Here is a 26,163-nt window from a genome sequence, read left to right on the forward strand (position 1 = left end):
TCCAACCCTTCTTCCTACATCTAAGCATTAGGTCATGCTGAAAAAAGGACAACGAATTTCCCAAGAAGTAGAGAGACAAAGGGTGCTGGGTTTTCTCCCAGAGCTGAAAATGATTTGGATACCTAGAGATGGAGCTACTCTACCAGATGCTTAGCTGAACATCTCCCCTATTGCTAATCCTTGCAAGCACAGAAATCTGGGAGAGTATTATACAGGGAAAATTCTTTGTTAAGATTTCCAGCATATTTCTTCTGAGCTTATTGATTAAGAGGCTTCATTTGTCAGCCCCTAGTATCTTGAGCTTAGGAACCAAGTTCTTGAGCAAGAACTAACTCTTATCTATTGTGATATTTAGCAAAAGTCATCCAACCCTTCCCAAACTTGCCATCATTTTCCAGTGATGAACGAAAATACCTCCTTCTTTGAGTTGACATGAGGATTAAATTAGAAAAAGCACACAAAGTGATTAGCACTATGTTGATGAGAGAGTGCTCAATACCCAGTGTATATACATATACTTAAGAGAACACACTTAGAAGTGAGAGCAGGTGGGGGTGCCTGCATGGCTCAGTCTGCCTTCAGCTCAGGTCATGATCCCAGGGTCCTGGGAGCGAGCCCCACATCGGGCTCCCTGCTCAGCGGGAAGCCTGTTTCTCTCTCTCCCACTCCCCTTGCTTGTGTTCCCTCTCTCACTGTGTCTCTTTCTGTCAAATAAATAAATAAAATCTTTTTTAAAAAATTAAAAAAAAGAAGTGAGAGCAGGTGGAAACAAATTATTTAAAACCAGTATGTGTGAGTTGAGCCACTGTTCAAGGTGATGACTTAAATTGATTATTAGTTCATCCCCACAGTTAATCTTATGCAAGATCGTTGTTTCTAGATTCAATTCAGTAACTGCGTCATCTCTTGCCTTATTGTTTTCTTAGCTAACAAAGGATGGCCAACTTCAATGCTGTAAATTAGCAATTATGATGCATATGTGTGTGATCTCCCAATTTCTCAAAAGTTACAAGTAGCATCTGGTATCATTTTTTGTCTCATTTTATTGATGGGGGAGCTGAGACTCAAAAGTTAAGCACTTTTCCCTTTTAGTTAACAGAAACTGAGATAGGTGAATGTTGGTACAGCTTTATTTTTCATAAACTGACATTGACACCTAAGAAAGCCAGTTATGGGTTTAGGACAAAGGCCAAGTTGGCCAGAAAAAAGAACGACAACACCGTGTAATGAGACCATGTTTATGGATTAGTGATTCATACTTTGCTAATTGGATCCAAACTAAATAACATCAGGTGCTGAGGCTTATGCTCAGCCTAGAAAACATTGGTTTTAAACTATTGTGGCATTAAATTATGTTCCATTAGAGCACTAAGGCTCCATGGCAGTGGCTCAAGGCAAGGATGAAGGGGAGATTCAGGCCTCTGATTACATCCACACCCATGCCCAACACAGCCTCCAACCAAGGCAGCTCCACCTGTTTTATATTTTGTATGGTCATTTAAGATTTTGTTCTTTAAAGGAAAAGAGTATTATTCCCCCTAAAAAGACTTTAAAACTACTGTTCTAATACAAATATGTTTTAGAAGAAACTCCATAGCCATAAAACCTAGAAGTTCTCTGTAGGAATTTCTTCAGATGCCAGTGACTAGAGTTTTTACAGAACTCTGTTCCCCAAGATTATGCTGGAACCTGACATTTCATGACATGTGTAGATGCTCCTCCTCTGGGATGAAACATTTCACTGACTCCAAGTCATTCCAGAGAACTGATATTAAGAAAACATGACTGGAAAACAAAAGCCTAGACAAATAAGATGGTTCAAAAGAGGGCAGAGAGCATTGCAGCTGTAGAAAGTTTTTCCTCCAAATTTGGGGAAGATAGTCTCACCCGGCCTCAGTTTTCTACTCAAAGCACATTTTTACGAAATTTGCAATATTTTTTGGTTTGGAAGTTCCTTAAGATTCAAATTCCAGATTTAAAAATTTGTGGTAAAGCTAGGCAGATTTTTTTTTCAATTAAGAAAAATGTCCTAGTTAATACTTTGGCATTGCATACAGAGTCATGAAGAAATGGAAAGAAAAATATTTATTCCAGTTGACTTTCTGAGTAGAACTTGTGTTTATTTAGAAATTAGGACCTAAATTGAAAACAAGCTGATACCAACTTGACTGGAATGGGGACACCACTACTGAGTGGCCAACAGAAGGGCAGAATCCAAGCGTGGCTACAGAAAAGAAGGTTGTCTCCCAACCCTGTCTGCTGTTTTTAGGAAATGATTGGTTAATTATTTCCTTCTGCTGAGGTCTGACAGACACCAACCCCCTCCTGTGAAGCTCTGAGTCCTCAAAGGCACTCAGACTGGCTTCTTCCCAGCAGGCCTTTAGGGAATGCAAATTACTAGACCTCCTGCAACTAAAGCCCTCTATGCTGCATGATTATATTCTAATATGGACAATCCATTATGATTAGGGTCTTGGGGGTTTAAAGAGTTAAAAGGACAAAAGCCTTCCAATGTCATTTGAGTTTCTGTGACATCTTTTTTTTTCTCAAGAAGCTTGACTTCTTTGAAATGCTTCCCCTTCTTTCTCATGGATACAGAGGATATTCATTCATTTCATTTACTCCACACTCATGTACTTAGTGTCTATGTTTCAGACTTTATGCTTATATAGCAGCTAGAAGACCACTTCTCCCATTTTGTTATTAAATTAAATTTAATTTAAAAGCCCCAAGTTACCAAAAGCCATTAAATTCAGCATGCTGAAAACATCTGGATGTGTTCTGTTAAATCATACTATTACCTCAAATATGAAAAACAGAACTTCATTTTAACTCCAAACCAGGTGGCACCAAAATGGCCTGGTGATTTTCATTTGGCTGGTACTAAGCCAAAAATCCTAAGCTGCTTAATAAAGAACAAAACTGGACTAGACCCAGAAAGAGGGAGGGGTGCCCAGGAAAAGACCCAACTCTGAAAGATTGAGAAGCTCAAAGTCAGGCTGAGTCCATCCTGCAGAAGGTGCTCCATTTTGGAGATAGTAGGAGGTGGTGCAGAGTGGATTGGTTTAAAAAACAAGTCTTAGTCAAGACTCTCTAGTAACAAGGAAGAAAAAAAATTTTTAACTAGCTAAAGCAAAAAAGAGAATTTACTGGAAGGACATAGAGTGTCTCCTAAACCCTAGGACCAGGATATATCCTAATGTCACAAAAAACTGAAGAATGGAAAGCCAGGTTCAGGTTACTCTCTCTGTCTTTTCTAGAAGCTCCACAGAGTCACTCATTTCTCCTTCTCTATGTATATGTGTTCCTAAAATTCTGCACCCAATTCCAGTGTGTGTGTGTGTGTGTGTGTGTGTGTGTGTGTTGAAGAGGGAGGTCCCCCCACAAAGCAATTCTCTGGGCACCAGCTGGGTATCCTACAATTCCACTCAATTCTGACACTATCTACCCAGAGACAGGAACAGATTCCACAGATTGAGGGCTCAGTCCCATGAGACTGCCCTGCACTTCAGATGCCAATTGCATATCCAGGTCATTACCTGTGTTTCTGTCCAGCTGGCTATAAATCAGAGGTTCCCACCACCCCCTCTTCAGGTTTGATTAATTTGTTAGAGAAGCTCCCAGAACTCAGGAAATCCATTTGCTCACAAGATTACTGATTTACTACAAAAGATATTAAAGGATACTAATCAACAACCAGATGAAGACACACATTGGGCAAAGCCCTGAACAAAGGAGCTGCTGTCTCTATGGAGTTTGGTGGCCCCTCATGGTGGCACATGGAAGTGTTCTGGTTCCCAAACCTGGAAGCTCTCTGAACCCTGTCCTACTGGGTTTTTACAGAGGCTTCATTCCAGGCAGGATTGATCTTACCAGAGGTCAGAAGCTGGACTGAAAGCTCTAGCCCTCTAATCACATGGCTCACAGCCCTGGCAACCAGCCCCTATCCTCACCTCATTAACATCACAAAAGACATTAGTACTCTCATCATTTAGGAAACTCCAAGGGTTTTAAGGTTTGTGTCAGGAAGGGACCAAGACCAATATGTATTTATGATAAATCACCCTCTCCCTTCTTCACTCCCCTCTCACCTGTTTTCTCTCTCTTCAGATCAGATGTTTTCTATTTATGTGTGAATATGGTAGAGAATGGTCTCATACCAGCCCTGGCTCTACATGGTCCCAAACCATCTAACCAGAGAAACTGAGCCTCTGGTTCCAATTCCAAATCCTTGAAGAACATTAATATTAATATTAAAAAAAAATCAGCTCCAGCCAGAGAGCCATAATCATATTATAAATGCAGACATGGAAGCTGGGCCTACTCTTTTAGAAGGTAATGAGTAATTCAAAAAGGACACATTGGCCATGCAGACCTATCATGAGGAGTTGAGGACAGCATTTTCTATTCTCCTCACGAAGTTCTTTCTTTTTCTATTTCCATTCTACATTCTCTCCCCTTCCCCAACCTCACTATTGTCTAATTCACTATGAACCAAGTGGGTGCTGGAACCATAGATGCTGGGCCCCCTGGGCCACCACTCAGCTTTTCTAGGTCATGCCACCCCACAATGATGTTCCCCTCAGCCACTCAGTGGCAGAGGCCAGGGCTTAGGAGGGACACACAGTGCCCCTCTAGGTCAGGAATATGCAAGAACAGGTGCAACAAAATAGCCCACAAGATGCTCTTCCTAAACCAAGGTCCTTTTTTGTTTTTTTCCCAGAAGAGCAAGTTTCCCCAGAAGGCATGTTTACGTCTGCAGTGCAAATATCTGCTGGGTTGTGGTACTCTTACAACTAGACTGACTGAGTTGTAGGTGTGGCTGAGCAGGGACATCTTTTGGACGTTCACGATGCCCTCTTTGGCAACCAAGTTGGAATTCTGAAATGTTTACATGGGGCTGATAATCTTGTAGATCTTTCATCAGGGCTCAGAGAAGGTGAGAGAAGAGCAGAGCACACACACCAGAAGCACATCTCGCAGTTCTCTGGCCCGTTACCTCCAGACAGAAGCAGTGCTGGCCTCTCAAGCCAGTGGGTGCTCTTCCCCTGCCCAAATGGAGAGTGCCAGGGCTGAAACACCAGAGCCTGCTGAGAGCGAGATGCAGGGGAACCGACTTCTAATGTCGCTTCCCCTGTTGCGAAACTGTGTGTCCTCAGGAAAGCAATTTTGTCTTACTGTGTCTCATTTTCCCCATCTGTAAATTGGGATAATAATACCCATCCTCTCTTTGACTGACCAAGCTAACCTAAGGAGGAGAGGAGTTGATTTCAAACACCCATTTCTCAAACTCTTTTTTTCTACTTGATCCTTTTCATTCAGTCATTGATGGGCCCACGCAGATCCTGGTTCGAGATGTCTCGGACACTGTGGCCTTCGTGGAGTGGACCCCACCTCGAGCCAAAGTCGATTTCATTCTTCTAAAGTATGGCTTGGTGGGCGGGGAAGGCGGGAAGACCACTTTCCGGCTACAGCCTCCCCTGAGCCAATACTCAGTTCAGGCCCTGCGGCCTGGCTCCCGCTACGAGGTGTGGGTCAGTGCCGTCCGTGGGACCAACGAGAGCCAGTCCACGACCACCCAGTTCACGACAGGTAGGCTGGGGTGGCGGGGGGCACCGGGGGGGGGAGAGAGGGTTGAGCCAGCGGGTGCCATGTCACATCAAGAGGGGTGCCGAGGGGGCACAGGTGACATTGCTTGGACGCTCACCTTATCACAGACCCAAGTTATAGGACAGCACAGAAGAACACACCTGTTTGAGAAAACTAGGTGCCCAACCTGCCTCTGCTACCAGCCAGATCTGTGACCTGATCTAAGGCTCTTCTCCACGGCTCTCAAGCGTCTCCTTGGTAAAATTAAAAGTTCGTCTTGAAGGCATTTACACGTCCATATTGCTAGCCCAAGTGGCAATTTTGTGAGAGTTCAGGAAAGGTGCTCTCCCTCGAGGTGCTTTACTGCTATTTGCTGGCACTTGTAATAATTCTATAAATTCATAATGATTATACCGCATGGTGGTGCCCCAAGGAGTTGTGTGAGGCCCACATTGTGCAGCTGGCAGCAGGTCTTCTGCCTGAGACTCCGTGACTCACTCTGCCCTTTGCAAACACTAGCAAGAAGGCTCATGGGAGGCCTGCTCCCACAGACAGTAGGCAGGATAAGTCCCACCTGCGTCACTGTGATGACCACTCACCCCCCTTCCCAAGGCTGTTAGAATTTGGAAAGAGCTTCCCCCACAGTCAAGAAAGGCCGGACCTCACCGTGACCTGCTCCCTGACTTTCTCGGAGCCTGTCAGGCTGGCCAGATGCGGGCACCATCCCAACACAGGCTTCCCAGCACTCTCACTGGGTCAACAGGGGCCGGGATCAGATAGTGAGTCTCCACTTGACCCAGATTCTCAGTCTTGGTTTCTCTCCCTGGAGAGGTCACACAGCAAGGAATGTCTGCCAACTCCAAGTTGTGCAGAGATCAAGGGAAACTGCTAGCATCCGTAGGATCTGAGAACCAGCATCTTCTGAGGGGGTAAAGTAGGAGAATTAGCAATTCAAGCATCCTACTTGTGGTGTGGCCCAAGAGCTGTTATGGGATGGGATAAACCAGCTGAGGGGCTGAGGGGTTGTTCCATCAACAGCACCATTATCCTCCACCTGCATTTAAAATCAACGGACAAAGAAGGCAAAGAATAAGACAGATGGAAGCCAAAATATCCCCTGGATTGGAGCCTGTAGCTTAGTGTTAGTGCCAGATGGGCTTGCAAGGTCATGGTCCCTGCGGACCTGGGCCAGTCCTGCCGTGCGGCGGAAGTTAGAGGACTACTCAGGTTAGGATTTACACCATGGAGGAACACACAGAGTCCTGATGCCTGGGGAGAGCTGGCTCCCATGAGAGAGGGGAACAGAAGAGCAGAACTAAGTGCCTAGGTCCTGCGACAAAACTCACCACTGCGGGAAGTCCACCTTCCCCAGTGTAAGGAAAAGGCCAGAGTCTTATAATGGGGCTCCCTCTGCACAGAAAGACTAATCGAGAATGGGAAAAGCTTCCCTGCTAAGAGGCAGCAAGTGTGGACCCTGATGGCAGGGTTTGATTTGAAGAGAGAGGTTCTCTCTCAGGTCCTGTGCCAGACTCTACCCCACCCAGGGGATCGCGGGTCAGATTGTTTACTGAACACATCTTGGGATCACCAGTGACTAACTATGCATCTGAAGAAAAAAAAAAGGGAACTAAATTCTGCCCATTTCTCTTTCCTTCTTCTCCTCCACTTAATCCACATTGCTCGGGGCTGAGCATGACCTGACACGATGTCCTTTTGTGGAGAGTTCAAGGTCAGCCGTTCCCCCCTGTCACCCCTCACACCCCAAAACACCACCCACTCACTCGGGTGGTGGGATCTCCTGGGGACCACAAGTCCTGCATTCTGTTCTGAATTTCAAGACGGTTTTTGTTTGAAAAGAGGTTTCTTTGTGCTTTGCTCAGATAAGGAGTTTGAAGAGACAGAAAAGGAGAAGAGCGCTCTCAAGCAGCACGATGAAAGGCAAATTCTTGATGTTTAGGTCGACAAGATGGAAGCAGGATTGGCTGGTGGCCCAGGAAAATTCCAATCAAGACAATTACATTCTGCCTCCTCCGAGCTCCCCCTGAGTTTCAGCTCACTGCTGCGTGATTCTGTTTCTGGTAGCCTGGCAGATCAGCAGCTGTTAGGAGGCTGCCTCCTGGTCGGCACCTCCAACCTGCTCCCCTCCACTCAGCAGGGGAGGGGCCGTGGGGGCGGGGATACGCCAGGAGCTTTGCAGAGGAGCTGGGCGGGGGTGGGGGGCTGGCTGCCAGCCGAATGAGGGTGGAGGGGCCCGGACCCTCGCAGTAGGGCCCTCAGTCATTTCAGAACTCCGGTTAAATTCAAATTAGCCAAAGTGCTTTTCCAGGTGATGTCTTCGACACTAGGAGCACACTAATTGCCCCGGCAATTAAAGCAGAGATTTGTTCCCTGCATGGTGAGTGGGATATTTACCTGGGTCTTGGAGCTGCTCCCAAAAAGGAAAGCACCCTGATGGGAGCACAGTGGTGAGAGAGCAGGCCAGTGGTTAGAGGTCAATCTCGAAAACCTCCCTGCCTCGGGTGGCTCTGGCTTCAGTAACCTTCATGAAGGCAGCCCCAGGACTCTTTCTCTCCATTGGAGGCCTTCTCTCTGAGCATATCCCTCAGGGCACCAAACTCGGCCTCCAGAGCATTTGGCCAAAGCAGAGGCTCCTGCTGTAATCTGAATGCCCCAGATCTCTCTTGAATGCTGTTATGAGTTGAATTGTGTCCCCTAAAAAAATGTTGGAGTCTTAACCCTCAGTCCCTGTAGATATGACCCTATTTGGAAACAAGGTCTTTGCAGATGACTAAATTAAAGGAGGTCATTAGGGTGGGCCCTAATTCAAGATGACTATGTGTCCTTATAACAAGGGGAAATTCGGACACAGAGGAAGGTACACAGGGAGAAAGCCATGTGAAGATAAAAAGCAGAGATTGGGGTGATTCTTCTATAAGCCAAGGAATGCCTAAGATTGCCAGTGAACCACCACCTTGCCCCAGGCATCCTCATAGCCCCCCCCAGCCAAAATATTGAACGAGACTTTTCTAAAGGCTTTGAGGTGGCAGACAACACCGAAAACTGAAAATTTTCATCCAGGCACTTTGCATGTGCGTACTGAACACCCAGCAGATGCCAAGCACTGTTCTAGGCACTGAGGCTCCAGAATAAACAAGATAGACAAGAGCCTAGTCCCTGTGAGTTACATTCCAGTGGGAGAAGAAGCAAAGAAACACACAGGATCCTTCCATCCTGAGCGCTATGCTCAGAAGTGAAAGGGATGCTGGAGAGGAAAGGCTGCATGGGATTGAATCATTCAGAAACACCTCACTGAGGAAGTGAAGTTTTAACCAACACCTAAGTGACCTAAGCCATGTGAGGATCCAGGAAAGAGCCTGCCAGCAAAAGCAGCAGCCAGTGCAAAGGCCCTGGGGTGGGAGTAAGTTTGATGTGTTTCAGGAGTAGAGAAAAGGCAGTACAACTGGAGCACAGTGAATTAGGGTCGAAGTCTTGTGAGACAATGTCTGAGAAACAGAGAGCTGTGCAGGGGACAATCGGGAGTTTATAATAGGAAGCAACAGGCAATTTTTAAGCAGGAGAAATGCTTGGTCTAATTTATGTTTTGGAGACTAGATGTGGCTATTACCAGAATCCACAGCCCCAAGCGTCTCCACAGGGTCCCCCTGGACATCGGTCTTTGCCTTCCCCTGGCTTGCTGACGAATTACAGAGACCAGACCAGCTCCTACCCCCAGGGAGGGGTGACCTTGAGTCATCCCTCCTAGAGGTCAGGCTTCAAGACCCAGGGGAGGGGCCTGAGTGGCTTAGTCAGTGAAACATCAGATTCTTGATTTCACCCCAGGTCATGATCTCAGGGTCCTGGGATCAAGCCCCTCGTCAGGCTCCATGCTCAGTGGGGAGTCTGCTTAAGGATTCTTTCTCCCTCTGCCTCTGCCCCCCCCACCCCCGACTGCTCCTGCTCTCTCTCTAAAATAAATAAATCTTTTAAAAAGAGAGAGAGAGACCCAGGGGAGCAAACCATTTCACTCCACCCCATTTCTAAGACCTCTCCCTGTTGCCAGGTGGACTGGGGAGACCTCAGGCCCTGAGGCTGTGACCCAGCCTGTCCAAAAGATGTCACTGGAGGCTCTTGGTGTAACCATGAGAAAGAATTCAAGGACAGACACAATACAGCAATGAGCAGTACAAGCAGGAAAGTTGATTAAAACAAAAGTATACTCTGGAGACTTGAGAGCGGGCAAGCTTGAGGGAGAGCTGTGTCCACTGGGGTTTGGGTCTCCATGTTTTATTGACAGTTGTTAACAAGGAAGTGGAATATTCATTACTGGGGGCAGGGATTTCTTGGAAGCAGGGTGGTTTCCTGTCACAGCACCCTTAGAGAGGAGATTTTAGTAATGTAGTCTAATGAAAGAATAATGTGAACTTTGGCCTACTTTGTCAGCCATCTTGGGCCTGTCTGGTTTGATCCAGTTTCTTGTGGTTTTGTTCTCCGGTGCTGCCAGGTCAGGTCAGGCCTCTGACTTTCTTGTAGTTGGCCATGACTTCCCCTTTGCTGGCCTCCAGGGATCCTGTAAGAACCTAACTAACTGCCTACTCTAACATTCCCAAGCCCTCATTCCCAGCATTGATCTCTTTTGGCATCACGGATCCGGAAAGCGTCTGGTCCCTTCAGAGACAACACTGCCCCCTATCCACAGTGCGCAGGTCCTAAGGCCAAAAAACTCAAGAAAATCAAAAACCATAGTTTCCAAAGTCTGGAAGTTTTAGTTGTGAAGAGCAGTAGGTGGGTACAAGAGTCAACCTAAACCCTAACCCTAACTTCTTTTTTACTCCAATTCCATTCAGGCCACACACCCCACACCAGGTCGGGTCCCTCATCCCAGCCTCTGCTCCTGCATAAGATTGAGTGGCTTAGGGTCCAACTCAAGCCCATTCTTCCCACCTGCCCCTGTATCCAAGCTCCTCTCTCCATCTGACTCCTCTCTCCATCCACACAGCACGTCCAGAATGCACAGAATCCGGCACGCTAAATCCACACTGAGTAAAGAAACATTTGTCAGAAAAATAAGCTGCAGAGACATAAATCTGCTAAAAGATTCACCTAATTTACATCACTAAACAGAACACTTCTCACTCTGAAGCAGTTGCACTCAGATTGATTCACAGTGTTCCCCTCTTCCCCAAGAACAATCGGTGTATACTTGCCTGGCATTTGCAAATTAGAAGTCTCCTGGAGGTTTTCTCAGAACAAATGGCTGGTCCACGTCAAAGTTAAATTCAAGTCCCAAAGACAAAACTTATTAAAAACTCTTTAAGTAGCAGTTTTTCATGGCTGCACCTTCTTCCCCTGTGAGTTATTTGTGTTGTTTTTGCCAAGAGAAGTCTGAGGACATGACCAGTCCAGGGAGAGAGAATCGGCCCCTCTGGATCGTGGGAGAGACAGTGTGCTGGTGGTTTCTCCTTTGCATGGGAATCTCTGGAGCTCCAGAGAGCAAGCATTGGGGTGGGCCATGTTGTTGGAACTCAGGATAAGCTTCAGAAGCAACAGGGAGTCCTCCCAAGGCTGGGCCCCTGTTTATGCACCAGGCATCACACCACATACTTCACATGCATTGTCCTATCTGTACAATTACTAGGCTATTTTACAGATACAGACATCAAGGCCCAGTGACACCTCACTTGACCAAAGACTTGATCATGGTCCCATTATAATAAGAGACAGAGCTAGGGCTCAGCTTGAGCCCCGATCCCAAAGCCCATATTCTTTCCACTACATCACATCCCCTATGTGTTTACTTAATTTCCTACAAACCTTGCAGCAGTGTCTATGCAGGTAAGTCCGGGGAAGACAGCTGATACTTCAGAATCTTGCAATCAACTGTCTTCTTTTAGCCTGGTGGCCAAATTTGATATTACCGTATTTCATCATAATCACTTAGAAGCTGTCTCTGATTTTTTTCTTGCTGGGGTTTCCCTTACTTAGTTTCAAGCTTACGATAACTGGCTCATTTTTAAATTTCTAGGATACCCCCACATCCATTCAGGAAATATTCTAGAACATTCCCTGAATGGAAATGGAGCAAGTGTAAAGCGTGTTGATAACTAACTCCCACGTAAAAGTCTCCAAACCACCAATGGATCTGGCAGAGCAAAAGCTCAAGGGCAGACCTGAGGTTCAGTCAAAACAGGAGGCAGAGGGTCAGGAGATGTGAGCTCTCAACCCAAAACTTGTTAAACTTCAAGGCACATGACAAATGCACATTATCCCATGTGATTTTGGTGATGACTAACTCTTTTTAGAGATTGACGCCCCCAAGAACCTGCGGGTGGGCTCACACACGGCTACCAGCCTTGACCTCGAGTGGGACAACAGCGAAGCAGAGGTCCAGGAGTACAAGGTTGTATATAGCACCCTGGCGGGTGAGCAGTACCACGAGCTGCTGGTCCCCAAGAGCATCGGTCCAACCACCAGAGCCACCCTCACAGGTGAGTACACCCTGGCTCCAGGGGCACGTCGGCTCCCCAGTCCACACTCTCACAGCTCTCTCCCCGGTCCACCCAACCCCCATCCAGCCATCGCCAGATCCCACTCATTCAATCTCTCAAGTACCTATCACATGTCTACTGCTCTCCATTATCTGCTGTCACCTGGCCTAAACTACTACTAAGTCTCGTCTTCACCACTGCAAAAAGCCTCCGCATATTCTCTCCTAACCCCCACAATGTCCTCTTCACACCCTCAGTGATCTCTTCAATGATGCCGTCCCATTCTGCACACATTGCAGGGATTTCCCATTGCTCCTGAGATAACCCCCAACCCTAGTGTGGCCGCATCCCCTGGTCTCCCCTCCCTCCCGCATCCCCTGGTGCTCCCCTTGCTCCAGGACCACAGGTCTGCATCAGACAGTTCCTCAAACACCTTTTCCCTGCTGTCATGGGGCTTGGCGCATGCCGTTCCCGCTGCCTGTCAGGCTCTCCAACTACCCTCTTCACCCAGTTATGCCTGCTTCCCTGGTTCACTTGTCACTTCCTGGGGAGACTATGTAGTCCCCAGGTGAGGTCAGGTCATCCTGTCCCGCTGCCTCATCTCTGTGGTGACCACTATCCTCACAGCGCTGCTCAAGTTATCACTGTACGCTTTTGGGTATGATTATTCCATTGTCAGTGTCCACCCTAAATCTAAAGCTCTATGAATGAGACCATATTTAGTTTTGCTCATTATTGTCTCCCCAGTGTCCAGAGAACTGTCTAACACTAGGTCCTAGATAAGTGATGGAAGGATGGATGGATGGATGGATGGATGGAAGGATGGATGAAAGAAAGTGCAAACATTCACTATGGGGGCATAGACTACAAGATAGGGTAAGAGCCTGCTCATGCCTATACACCCCATAAAGAGTTTGAGTTTATTCTTGAGAGCAATGGGGAGTCATTGAGGGATTTTAAGGAAGGTGATGTAATGATCCATATATGCAGCTGCTGCATGGAGAGCGGGGGGAGGGGGACAAGTCAGGGGCAGAGATAGGTCAGGTGGCTCTGCTGGAATCAAAGGGTGAGCTGGTGATGGCACAAACAAAGTCAAGACCCTAGGTCACCATGCCACATGGCTGGGGAGCACTCTCTCTCCCCATGGGGATGTGGGCCCCAGCCAATTCTCCTCCCTGGCCCTTAGACACACCCATCCAGGAAAACCTGCCCGCTGGACTTGATTGAAATGTGGGCCATGGTTTCCAGGTGAAGGAGACGGTGCAAAGCAGCTGCCCAGGGGCCGCAAGTGTGCTCACAGAGACACTGTTTAACTTGTGTCTTGGCTTCCTGCAAAAGCATTTACCATCTTAGTAGACAAGGGACACATAGCACAGAATGCACACAGTAAACAAGGGCAGTATCATCAAAGTTGCTTTCCTCCCAGATTGCCTTGCAAAATGAGGCCAGTTAAAGTAAATATAATAAATGCTTTTTCCAGACAGACGCACTCCTAGAAGCCCAGCAAGGAGATGGAAAGATATGCTGACCAAACAGGTTAATGGGGGTGAATTAAACATAGCAGGAACACACCAGCTGGCATAAGGCCCTCTACAGAGAGATGGAGACATTCACAAAGATTAAGCTAAAAAAAAAAAAAAAAAAAAAACTGAAATGATGCAGGAGGGAACTGAGTCTAAATGCAGCCCGTCGCTGCCTAGAGCCGCAGGCTAATTTGGCAATTAGCAATTTACAAAAATGATGGCTAGTTGTTCAGAGGGAGAATATGCCATAAAATCATGAGTGGTATAGAGAAGACTCCAGACACATCCTCGTTATTATTTCCCACGGCTGGCAAAGAAGATTCTACTTTCATTCATCATCTGCCTTATTCCGGGCACCCTCACGTAATCTTTACAATGACCTCGTGACAGATGTTACCATCCCCACTTTATGGATGAGGAAATCGAGGCTCAGAGAGTTCGGAAACTTGCCCAAGCTCACAAAGCCAGCAAGGGGCACAGCTGTGGCTCAAAGGCAGTTCTTTGGAGACTTGCCAAAAACCTCCCATTGCATGGCTACTGGTACTAAAGAACTGAAATGCAAAGGACGGTCAAGACATAAATGCTGTAGACTTACACGGAATGGAAAAGTTATTATTGAGGAGTGGGCTTAGCTAGGTCAATTTTTTGATCAGAGTCAGGCTTGTGAAATAAAACTATAAATATATATTACACATAATTATCCTGGGGAGCTCACTGCTGGGGAGATTTATAAAGGCAAATAGCTTTATGTGATTTAAGAAGGAATTATAGGCATGTAAGGAAATCAAGTGTGTCTGTACTTGCTGAGATGCGAATTACAAGGGTTGTTGGCTCTCTTGCTGTGGTGTCTAGGGGAAGAGAAGAACCAACCACGCAGGGGGGAAAGCAAAAGGTGGGAGACGTTTGATCCCAGCTCTAGATAACTTGTGTTCTTTCCCTCACTCCCCAACTTGGACCCTAAAGAGGAGAGTTTTTCAGCCTCTGAGGCCTGTGTTGTGTTATGTTTTGTTTTGTTTTCTGGCTCCAAAGAAGTCATTTGTTTGCATGTATAAAGCCAGACCCTGGCCACCGGGTGGGAAGGGCACTTCAGGCTCACCTGTAGCACTTCATCCCTGGCCAGAAAGAGAATGTAGATACCTCCCACTCTCCCCATCTGAACTTTTCCTATCTCCTAGTCAAGAACAACTGGGGAACCCACAGATACAGAGAACAGATTGGGGATTGTCAGGAGTAGGGGATGGGGGGGAGGTGGGCAAAGTGGGTGAGGGCGGTCAGAGGCACAAACTTCCAGTTATTAAATAAGTCATGGGGATGCAGTGTACAGCGTGGGGACCACAGTTAATAATACTCGACTGTGTATAAGAATGCTGCTAAGAAAGCAAATCTTAAAAATTCTCATCAAAAGAAAATATTGGAACTCTATGTGGTGATGGATGTTAACTAGACTTATTTTGGTGACCATTTCCTATATTAATATTGAATTGTTATGTTGTACACATGAAACTAATGCTTTATGTCAATTTTTATCTCAATGTTTTTAAAAAGAGAAAGAAAAATAATAATAATTGAGACTCCTAGCATAAGGTCCCTTTGTGTCTTGCCCGTTTTATTTGAATGCTTTGTTCTGTGGTACTTGTTAAGAGCCAGGACTTTGGACCCTGCATCCAGGCACAGCCACTTCCTGTGTGATTTGGGATAACCGACTTAACCTTTCTAAGCCTCTGTTTTGTCTTCTATAAAACGGGAATAACACCACTTAGCTCGTAGTGTCATGATGAGGCTGATAAGGCTTTAATGAGATCATGTGTTTAATAAGAGTAAAATAGTGCTTCTCACATAGCAAACTCCATATGTGGCTGATGATGGTGATGACATGGAGGAGGAAGAGGTCTGTGAACTAATGGCGGGGTTAGGACTTCCTGTAATGGGTGTAGCACAGAGCAGGAAATGTGCCTCTCACAGAGGGGTGTGGGCACCAGCAGCAAGGCATCACGGGGAGGGGGTTTACCCTCTCCCCCCTCCCAGATCTTCCCAATCAGAGCCTGCATTCTAGAAGACCCCCAGGGGATTTAGGTGCCCATTAGTGGGTGAGAAGTGCTCATTCAGTGGCTTCTGAAGTTGCCCACTCAGGTTTGAGACTAACTTGGGAAATGTGCATTTGGGGCAAATTTCTTCAACGTCCCATGCTCCCATTTCCTGGTCCAAAGGACATGGTGTCTTTCTCCTGGGGTTGTTGGGAGGATGAAATGAAGTCACACATATCTACATATACCAGCACTGCATGAAGACTGGTTCCTGGAGAACATCCAACAGCCATTTGACCGTCTCTGGTTTTGAATCCCCACTAAGCTCAGACTGGATCCTCAGCAAGCTGGCCTCTGCCCAGGACAAGTTCACACTCCCATTCCTCTCTTGGCTGGCTCTAAGCCCCGCCATCCTGTGGCATCTGTACTTGCTGCTCCCGGAAGAAGCCCTCATCTTCACAGCCACCATTTCCCCTCCACCGTGGGCCACCGGCCCTTGCAGACTCTCAGCGCCTTTGAGTCAGGCAGAGGGCTCGCAGCACGCAGCCTCCAGCAGAGCCTGCCCCCCTCACATCCCTCCTCCTGGGCAGCACAGAGGACAGGCTCAGGCACAAAATGCCAAGCATTTCTCTTCCATTATTCTCTCCAGTCGATGCCCAGAGAATTCCCTTGGGAGTATGAATTTGGTTCTGAACCACAGACTCAGTGTCTGCAATGATTTTTTTTTTCTTTGCTCCGGTGGCTTCTGTGTCCTTAATGATAACATTTTTAGGCTCAGCCTCTCCCCCGGGATGATGTGTGCTTGGCCTGTGTACCAGACCCGGAGTCCCAGAGGGGTCCTGAGTGTTAGATATTTTATGGGCACATCAAGGGACCTCGAGGTTAGAATGGGTAGCACTTAACCAAGGACGGACACCACCACTGTTTTTTGGTTAACAGTGGAAAATAACACACCCTGTAGAAAACTCTGAGTGGAAGAGGGGGGAGATGTGGGTGACTCTAAGGAAAGAAGGAGATTCTCCTTTCCTTGACTGGAATTTGCTCAAAAAATCCTGCCTCAGACCCATGCAAATGAGAAATACTGCTCTTTTTCTGAGGTGACCCCTCTCTAGCTGTCCTCAGAAAGGCCTGCGGCTTCAGTGCTTTGCCAAGAGGGAAAAGGGGTTTGTCCTCAGCTAACTACACGTTCTTGCCTGGTGCCCCCCCATGAATGGGCGTGCACACTTGAGGAGCCCTGTGACCAAGAGAAAGGTCAAAGGAGCTAGTCCCTATGAGTATGTGAGCATGGGCTCTAACCCAGCCCCCCAGAGCCAGTTCATCACAGCCCTGAGCAACCCCCTGGGGTGTCTGCCTACGAGCCTCCTGATGGCACTTCCCACCCAGCTGCCCCTCTCTGCCTCGTGACTAACTCCATCCCCAGGCCACAGACTGCCAATCAGATAAATCATCCACCAGGCTTAGGAAACCCTTGAAGATTCCCACAGACATCACGGTACAACACAGGATTGCAAGAAAACAAAGACCCACAGCCAGACACACATGACACATTCACATACACGCACAAGGCTGACACTGCAAGTCGGGCGTATGAGGGACCACTTTCAAGGCCACTGGTTTTGCCGGGGACTTGGAACAGTAGCCTCTACCCAAAACCACATTTTCTCCTGGGGCTTAAATGAGGGTCTAAGGGTGAGAAGGTGGGTTCCTCCAGGTGCAAAGGTAGATGTGCTTGTCCACAGGAGGATTTTCCATGAAGAAATCTGAGCCTCCCAGGGAAGTCCAGCTGGCAAACCAGTGCTGACCAAGGCACTTGATGTTCACTTCACCCTGTCTGCACTCCCTGATGTGCCAGGGCACAAACACCAGACCAAGTGCCAGACCTTCAACTCCCTGAGGCTCTTCTGAGGAGGAGTAGGAGGAGTCGGGCAATGGGCCCGTGGCCTGAGCCAGACTGTGCTCAGCCTCCTTCAGGTGAAGTCACAGTGACCCCAAGTGGCCACTTTGGTAAGGCGCCCTCTGAACAAGGTGCCACCTTTCAGGGGCCAGAAAGTGGGAAGTGGGCTGCAGAGACCCAAGAAGAGAAAGAGCAGAAGCCTCCACATCCCTCCTCCTCACAGAGCTGGTGCATAAGAGCATCTGTCCCCTTATTTGTGTTAAAGGACTGGGACCAGGGAACCAGGAGAAAACCAGGTGGGAATTTTTCATCTCCAGCTTTGGCTTCTTCAGCAGGAAGTGCTTATTCACAGTGAAGACCCAGAGATGGGATGTTCCTGTAGGACAGGAGGTGATGAGCCATGTTTCTTATTAATCTCATTCGCAACAAGAGAGTTGTATTGAAGAATGTTCCTTAGTATTGTTATTATTATTTTAATATAGGTTTGTGGGGCCAGTCCTTAAAGACAGCACACTCAAAAAGCAGGTAGATGGCCTCCAAAGCCTGATTCATTCAGGTAACCCTGGAGAAGCATCTACCATCACCTAGGAAAATAAGGATGGGGAGCCTGGGAGCTTAGACCCCCATTATATTAAAAAGTAGATTGTTGCCCATCTGGTGTGATTTCAGGGGTTCTCAGAAGATCTTCTGTTGTCTCCAAATATTTCCCATCTATGAAATCTCTAGTACAAAAATTCTACTGCTGAACTTTTGCTATCAGGGGCCCTACATTAGCTCCCTGGTTTTCATGAATTATTTCACCAGATCCCCCTTCGCATCTATTATTCCTTCTGCCTGTGATGCCCTTTCTCTACCTAAATACCTCTGATCCTTCAAAACCCAGTTGAGACATCCCCTCATAAGTCTTCCCAGTGGTCCCAGCACCCTGGCTACACTGCTTCTGTGCATCATATATTCCTTTCACTATGCTATGCACTGAATTACATAAAAAAATCAAACCCCTTGACCCAAGACCTAAGAGTCTAGTGAGGAGACCGACATGAAAACTAAAGTAACAGTATAGTAACATGATTGCTGTAAAAACTGAGAGATGGACTACAAACTCTTTGGGCACAGAGGGTCTTCAGGTTGCCACTCCCTTTGAGAGCAGGTGTCCTGTAAATGCACTAACCCTCACCCCAGTTTGGAAGAATGGAGGTTCACAGTTCTCGGGAGACGAGCCCAGGGATTTGGAGATAGAAAGGTCCCTATTTCTATGGGTCCACCTGAATCCCAGGGGTCTTATTCATGTTTTTTGGCTGGGAAGAGGGAGCAATCTCAGCTGCTTGGGCCTGCTTCCCCCCACGACTTCCCTGCCAGCAGCAGGAAGCTAGAAGAATAAGTCTCCTAAACAGGGGGAAGTGAGTCATTCTACTTTCATCACCCACGGTCCTTGCAATGCAGGGAAGAATTTGCTCATTCCTGTTGTTCTTCAGCTCTAATTAATCTCTTCCTGCTCCCGTGCCCCATCCTGCCCACCAGAGCATTCCATATCTCCTTCCCTCTACCTTTCCTAATCTTGGCTAGCTTTCAAGGTTCAACTCGAGTCACTTCTCTAGAAAGCTTCCCCTGGTCACTACCGCCCATGCTGATCTCATCCCTTTCCTTAGCTAGCAAGCCTTGGTGTAGTGCCAAATTCCTCAAATTCCAATCTGCTACTCCACTCCCCTCCACTCCACGAGCCTGTAAGATTCTTAGGGACAGGGACAATGCTATGATAGTTCAGAAAAAAATAAAGGACTTGAGTTCCAAAGCCAGTTTTATTGTCTATTAGCCTCACGACCTCAGTCAAGGAATGGACTTCTCCAAGCCTCTATTTGTTCATCAGTAATGCCCGCCCAGCAGAGCTGCAGGGGAACTAAACGAGATAATAGGTACAGTCTTTAAGAAGCTATAGCTAATATTAGGACTCTTGACCATCAGACACTCAAAAAAATTGCCTTCAATTTTTATCCCTCCTTTCTTCCCTCCCTATTCTTCTATATTACCTACTGCATGCAGCTCAGTGCTTGGCATATTATGGGTGCTCAATAAATAATTTCCTCCTTCAGTACAGAGTTCTTTTTATGTCATTAAAGGAAGGGTAAGGGTGATGTCCATTCAGCTCACCCGGCACAAAGGAAGTCCTCAGTAATGTTTGGTGAGTGAATGAACTGCGTGCTTTGGGAGTTCAGAGAAGAATGGGTGTGCCATGAAAGAGTTGAGAAAAGCATCAGCCTCCAAGCTGAACAAAGGAAGTTCTATAAAGCATGGAGAGTGGTGGTTTCCTATGGGATGAATTTTCTGAGCTATTATGAAGCAAGGCAACAGAGCCATTCATGTGCCACCACTTTCAGAAGGTGGATGGAAAGATAAAGGGAGCATTGATGGAGAGCAATGGGGTCTTTAAAAAGTGAGAAATCCCTAGGAGTCCACAGAATGCTGATGTATAAGTGTGCTGGATGTGCCTCCAATACACATTTTCTTTTCCAGCAGAACTGTATTTTACCTGCTAGCAAAGAGCAACAATTCACTTGTAGCACAGGAAGAAAGCTACAGAAAATCAAAGGGAAGTAGCAGGCAGGATACCATAAACGAGTCCCACTTTCCCATCCCCTAGACAGAAAGCCTGGGACGAGAGTACTTTAAATTCTGCTCTGCCGTTTCCTGGGAAAAGATGATTCCACTGTAAATTATTGAACATTTCATTTAAGCTTCATAAATAAGAAACCCAGATGAAAACATTACATGTTAGATCCGTTTGGCAACATATAATTTCTGTCTTACTCCCTCGATCTGTCACCCTTCATCTACGTCAGAGAATTTCTACTTCATTACAGGCAATTGAAGGTTTCAATCAGATGCCTAAAAAAAGTAGTTTATGTCCCAAAGGTAATCTAATTTCTCCAACCAAGGATGTACCTGGGGCTCGTCGAACATATTGACAGAGATAAATGTGTGCTTGGAATGGCTCTGGGGGCATTACAATCACCCACTAAATCTAGTGACAGGTACTCCACCCAGCCAGGGGTCCGGCTCTTCACTGACAGGTGGACTCCCTGAATCACTGATTTCGTTGGAGCCAACAGGGTAAGCCTCAGCAAACTGATGACAGGTGTGCCGAGGACTACCTTGGACCTGCCTGGGGCACACAAAAAAAGACTCAAGATCTTGGCATAGTCCTCTGAGCAAGATAATAATGATATTGGCTACTATCAGGACGGGCCAGGCACTGTACTTCATTTCATCCTCATGATGACCCTCCGAGATACACACCATTGCTCTTCCCATTCTACAGAAACTGAAGCTCAAAGATATCAAGTATCAAAGTTAACACCAGTAGAAAGTGGCCGAGCCTGAATGTTAATGTAAGCACCACAGACCTCAAAGTCTGTCAAACTACAAACTTGACCTCCACTGGTGTTGACATTTTAGAGAAAGAAAGAAGGGTTGAGAAGTGGATGGAGCTGGTTTGAGAAAGACAAAAGAGGGCTGGTTCTAATGCACTCCTTCAAGGGAGCCTGGTCAGTAAGGCCTGGTGGTTCTGCCATACTCAAGCATGGAGGGATTTATCGCATCAACTGTACTAAAGCTATACTGAGGAGGTGGGTACAGAACCCTCTGGCTACCATGCAGCATTCCCCTTCATTAAACCAAGCCATTTGTGGGGCACGTGGTGAGGGGGTGTAGTCAGTCAAGCATCCGACTCTTGGTTTCAGCTCAGGTCGTGATCTTAAGGTCATGATCTCAGGGTTCTGAGATTGAGCCTCACGTCAGACTCTGTGCTCAGCGGGAAGTCTGCTTAAGATGCTCTCTCTCCCTCTCCCTCTGCCCCTCCCCACACACACTCTCTCTCTAAAATAAATGATAAATCTTTAAAAAATAAAAAGCCGTTTGTTAAGGGAAGTTTGCTCGATGCATTTCCTGTCAAAATCATTCCTATTACCTCAGGGATCCAGGGGAAGTCATAGCTGCTCAGGGGAAGCGATGACATTGGGGGCAGGGTGGAACATTCCATTCCCCCTAAAAGCCCTGAATCTTTGCCTTAGTTTCTTTTTATAATATAATGGTGTACTGGTTTGAATAGTGCCCCCCCAAATTCATGTCCAACTGGAACCTGTGAATGTGACCTTATTTGGAAACAGGGTCTTTACAGATGAAATCAAATTAAAAAGAGGTCAAAACAGATTGGGTGGGCCCTAAATGCAATGTGACCAGTGTCTTCATCAGAAGGGAGAAGACACAGACATACAGGGAGAATGCCATAGGTTACAGACTGAATGTTTGTGTCACCCCAAAATTCATATGTTGGAAACCTCATTCCCAATGTAATATTAACTGATAGGGTCTTTGGGAGATGATTAAATCATGAGCAAGGAACCCTCATGAATGGGATTGGTGCCCTTATAAAAGAGAGACCCCAGAGAGTTCTCTTGTTCTTTTCACTGTGTGGGAATACAGCAAGAAGATAGCCATCTATGAATCAGGAAGTGAGGTCTCACCCTATGTCAGATCTATTGGTACCCTGATCTTGGACTTCTCAGTCTCCAGAACTGTGGGAAATAAATGTGGTTTAAGCCACCCAGTCTATGGCCATTGGTGGCAGCAGCCTGAGCTGACTAAGACACCATGTGACAACAGAGGCAGAGCCTGGAATGATGCAGCTACAAGTGAGGGAAGCCCTGGATGGCCGGCGACCACCAGAAGCTGGAAGAGGCAAGGAAAGATTCTCCCCCTTAGAGCCTCTGGAAGGATCCCTGCGCATCAACACCTTGATTTGGGCCCTCTAGACTCTAGAACTGGGGGAGAATAAATTTCTGTTGTTGTAAGCCACCCTGTTGTCATCATTTGTCATGGCAGCCACAAGAAACTAATGCAGATGAAGAAAAGACTCCCCATCCCACTCCTCAGGTTGTGGTGAGGGTCAAATCACATTCAGGTATTTTGAAAAGAACATATGTTATATAAATGCAGAATAGCATGATCATCAAGCCAGGGCTCTTGTGGGCCGACACAGAGCCCCCCTCCCACAAATGCCTACCAGAAGCACTCAGACTCATCACGGGGGGCCGCATAGGTAATGATTTGATCTTGTATTTTTCTACAGTCCCACTTCTAGTAAACAAGGGCAAATTTGATGCTTGTTTGATGCTAGAATAATGGCCTCCAAAGATGTCCAAGTTCTAATCCCAGGAACACATGACTCTGTCATTTTACATGGCAAAAAGGAATTTGTAGATGTGATTAAGTTATACAGGTGGAGCCAATGTAAGAAGAAGGGCTCAGTCGGTTAAGTGTCTGCCTTCAGCTCAGGTCATGATCCCAAAGTCCTGGGATTGAGTCCTGCATCGGGCTTCTTGCTCAGTGGGGATCCTGCTTCTCCCTCTGCCTGTCGGTCCTCCAGCTTGTGCTCTCTCCGCTCTCTGTCTGTGTCTAACAAATAAAATCTTAAAAAAAAAAAAAAAAAAGATGGATACAGGAAGATCACTCAGAGTAGAAGATTGGGCAATGGACACAGAGGTTGGAGAGATAAACAGGCTTGAAAATGCTGTGCTTTGGCTTTGAAGATGGATTAAGGAACCACAAGCCAAGGGATGCAGGAAGCCCGTAGAGGCTGGAAAAGGCAAAGAAATGATTTCTCCCCCAGAGCCTCCAGAGGCTGCAACCCTGCTGAACCATTTAGACTTCAGACCTGCTGAATGCTGAACTGCACAATAATAGACTTATGTTGTTTTGAGCCACTAAATTATGGTAATTTGTTATAGCAGCAATAGGAATTTAATATGCTGGTCAAACCACTTTGTCTGAAAATGAATGTGGGAGAGAGTATGGAAACACCCCCAATAATTACAGATATCCTGGGAGGCTCCCAGTGATTCTTTGTATTAAACCCCCAAAGGATTTCCCCAAAGAAGCTTATATCCTTTAGTTGGACAGTTTTTGCATCTTTTCCATCTGCCGCAGTCCCCATCCTAAGATTGAATCCATAACTTCAAATCCTAAGATTGAATCCATAACTTCAAGTACCCTGGGATCTGAATTACCGACCTTGGTAGGGAACCCACAGCCACAGGGCTTCTGCCTGCCCCTACATTAAAGGCCTGATAGTCTGTGCTCAGAAAGTTCATCCAGTGTTGCTCCCTAGAAGGGATCCTGGAGTACCCATATGGTTTCAGTCCTTTAAAAGGTGCAGTTGATGTTCACACACAATGTTCAAGAAATGCTTTAAAGGCCCATGTCCACACAATCCTTCAATTCACAGCTTATACAAGGACTCCCTTCACCAGTTGTAGCCAACCTGAGACTCTAAGTAACACGGGGAGACCTTCCACAGGAGAGCACATTTCTGAAAGTCACCGACAAGGGCAGCCTCACTGCCTTCCCAAGGTCAGCAGCAAGAAGGAAGCTCTGCACTGAGCAATTCATCCTGTTAACTTGGTATGGATTTCCTAAGTGGTGAAATTGGGATTTCGTACTAGGTAAAATTAGGAGGAGATTCAGGAAGGACTAAACATAAGATAGGAACAGGAATCTAAGCTCATTTGCTTCCCTCCTTTCTGCCTTCCCCACCACTGACACACACATGGAATAATGTTTGTTTCTGCATCTACTGACAGATCTGGTGCCTGGCACTGAGTATGGAGTTGGAATATCTGCTGTCATGAACTCACAGCAAAGTGTACCAGCCACCATGAATGCCAGGACTGGTGAGTAGGAAGATTGGTGCAGAAGAAGACCAGGATACTCTGTAGGCCTAAGAAGCCATGGAGGCTTGTCCTGGCAAGGCTGAGTCAGAAGGCAATGCCCCTTAATGAACAGGTCCCTGGATGACAGTTATCAGCCTAGAAACAACGTCTACCTGCAGATCTCTGATCTCTGTGCCTAACCTCTGACATCAACATGCAGGATAGTCTCCTTCTCTTCCCCACAGATCTATGCACATCTCCCATGGTCTGAAGGGCTGCCTGCCCACAGAGGTAGAAAATTCCAAATCGGTTAGTGTCATAACAGGTCCTATTTCTTTCTAGACCACCCCAGAACAGGCAGAATGTGATGTCCCTCACCATGCATGACAGAAGCCCTCAGAAAGGCCACAAGGATAAAGGTTTAGATTTGGAAACAACCCATTAAATCTAAGGACAGTGGAAAAGTCCACCTGAGACCCTTGTTATTCTGGATCCAGAAGATTTGCTTCCAAATTCTGGGTAAATTTCAAAGTCACTCTAGTACCTTAGGTACAGGCAGCCCGGACTGAGCTGGGGATTTTGAACCAATCCCTGTCCCAAGGCTCATTCTAGTACAGAAAACCTCTCTAGAGAACCACAAGGACATGGGTCCCCAGGAGTTCTCAGACTTGTACACCCATGGCCAGGTCAATCAAAATGGCCTCAGGAACAGGGATAGCTACTGTTGCCAGGGATGGCATATCCTTACTTAATGGTGGCTTCTATTTTACCCTGGTTGGCTTGCTGAAAAAGACTGCGAGAAAAATGAGTATGGAGAGCTTGACAACCAGCAGCCAGCTTTGTCCCAGAGGTGGATTATTCTAGTGGTGTTGGACCTACTAATGCTTTTATGCAAATTGTCCATCTATATACCAAGCCCTTGGCCATCTTTCAAAGAGAAGGTGCTTAAAAAAATGTGAGATAATTGTCAGCAATGACAACCTAATCATCGTGGTCAACAGGCCTGCTGATAGCTTAGAAATCCACAGGGAGGTCCAATTCCAATAAATACTGGCCGATCTATGGAACTTGTGTAAAATAGGCCACTTATGTTGATCCACAGAACTTGACAGTCCCCGAGACCTTATGGTGACAGCCTCCTCGGAAACTTCCATCTCTCTCATCTGGACCAAGGCCAGCGGCCCCATTGATCACTACCGAATTACTTTTACCCCTTCCTCCGGGATTGCCTCAGAAGTCACTGTGCCTAAGGACAGGACCTCATACACACTGACAGATCTAGAGCCCGGAGCAGAGTACATCATTTCAATCACTGCTGAAAGGGGTCGGCAGCAAAGCTTCGAGTCCACCGTGGATGCCTTCACAGGTACCAGGATAGCAGAAATCCCAAATGGGTTCAGGGATTAATGGATCTTTGTACAAGAAGGTCATCTAGGCAACCGACTCTTTGAATACCCCATTTTGTTTAGAGAAGGTGGAATGTGGGTAGAGAAAGAAGAGATAGAGGAGAAATTAATAAATATATCAAGATGGAATGGTTGGAAATAAGGGGGAGAGATGAGCAAAGCTACTTACATGCCAGAAAATTTGTATCTGGTTTTCTACAGCCTGGACAAAGGGGTTGATTCTGTTCATCTTCCCCTGCCTGCACTAAATCAGTGGGCATTCAGAGGATCCAGGCAATCATGTTAAATTTCTCCCAGGATAAAGATTTTAAATCCTGGGTGAGTATTATGAATAACTCACAGAGGTTTTACCCTGCTGAGGGCATTCATTTTTCAGTATGTGGCTTGGAGAAAAGAGAGTGGACAGGACTGGAGAGTGAGAAGGCGGAAGCTGTGAGTCAGCAAGTGAAGGTGTAGTCCTAGTTTACAAGGAAAACAGATTGCTTCAGTCAGTTGGCTCTTCTAGCCCAGGGTCCCACACCTCACATATGTTTCAGAA

The 26,163-nt window shown here is 46.6% G+C and overlaps 1 protein-coding gene across 6 annotated transcripts in view; it reads left to right on the top strand.

Annotated features, from left to right (window-relative positions):
• The window catches only part of TNR (tenascin R), a 424,235-nt gene that overhangs the window by 352,191 nt on the left and 45,881 nt on the right, over positions 1-26,163 (top strand). For 5 of the 6 annotated variants that reach the window (XR_003523289.2, XR_003523290.2, XM_027613061.2 and 2 more), the window contains 4 exons: positions 5,323-5,592; positions 11,889-12,074; positions 24,151-24,240; positions 25,322-25,585. Coding sequence is in view for 4 of the 6 variants with exons in the window: in XM_027613061.2 (XP_027468862.1) it covers positions 5,323-5,592; positions 11,889-12,074; positions 24,151-24,240; positions 25,322-25,585 (810 nt within the window). In the remaining 2 variants the exon portion in view is untranslated. The remainder of the gene's footprint in view (positions 1-5,322; positions 5,593-11,888; positions 12,075-24,150; positions 24,241-25,321; positions 25,586-26,163) is intronic. The other variant, XM_027613063.2, reaches the window with a different exon arrangement.

The sequence above is a fragment of the Zalophus californianus genome, chromosome 10 (assembly GCF_009762305.2).
Source record: "Zalophus californianus isolate mZalCal1 chromosome 10, mZalCal1.pri.v2, whole genome shotgun sequence".
In the NCBI taxonomy this organism is placed as follows: Eukaryota; Metazoa; Chordata; class Mammalia; order Carnivora; family Otariidae; genus Zalophus; species Zalophus californianus.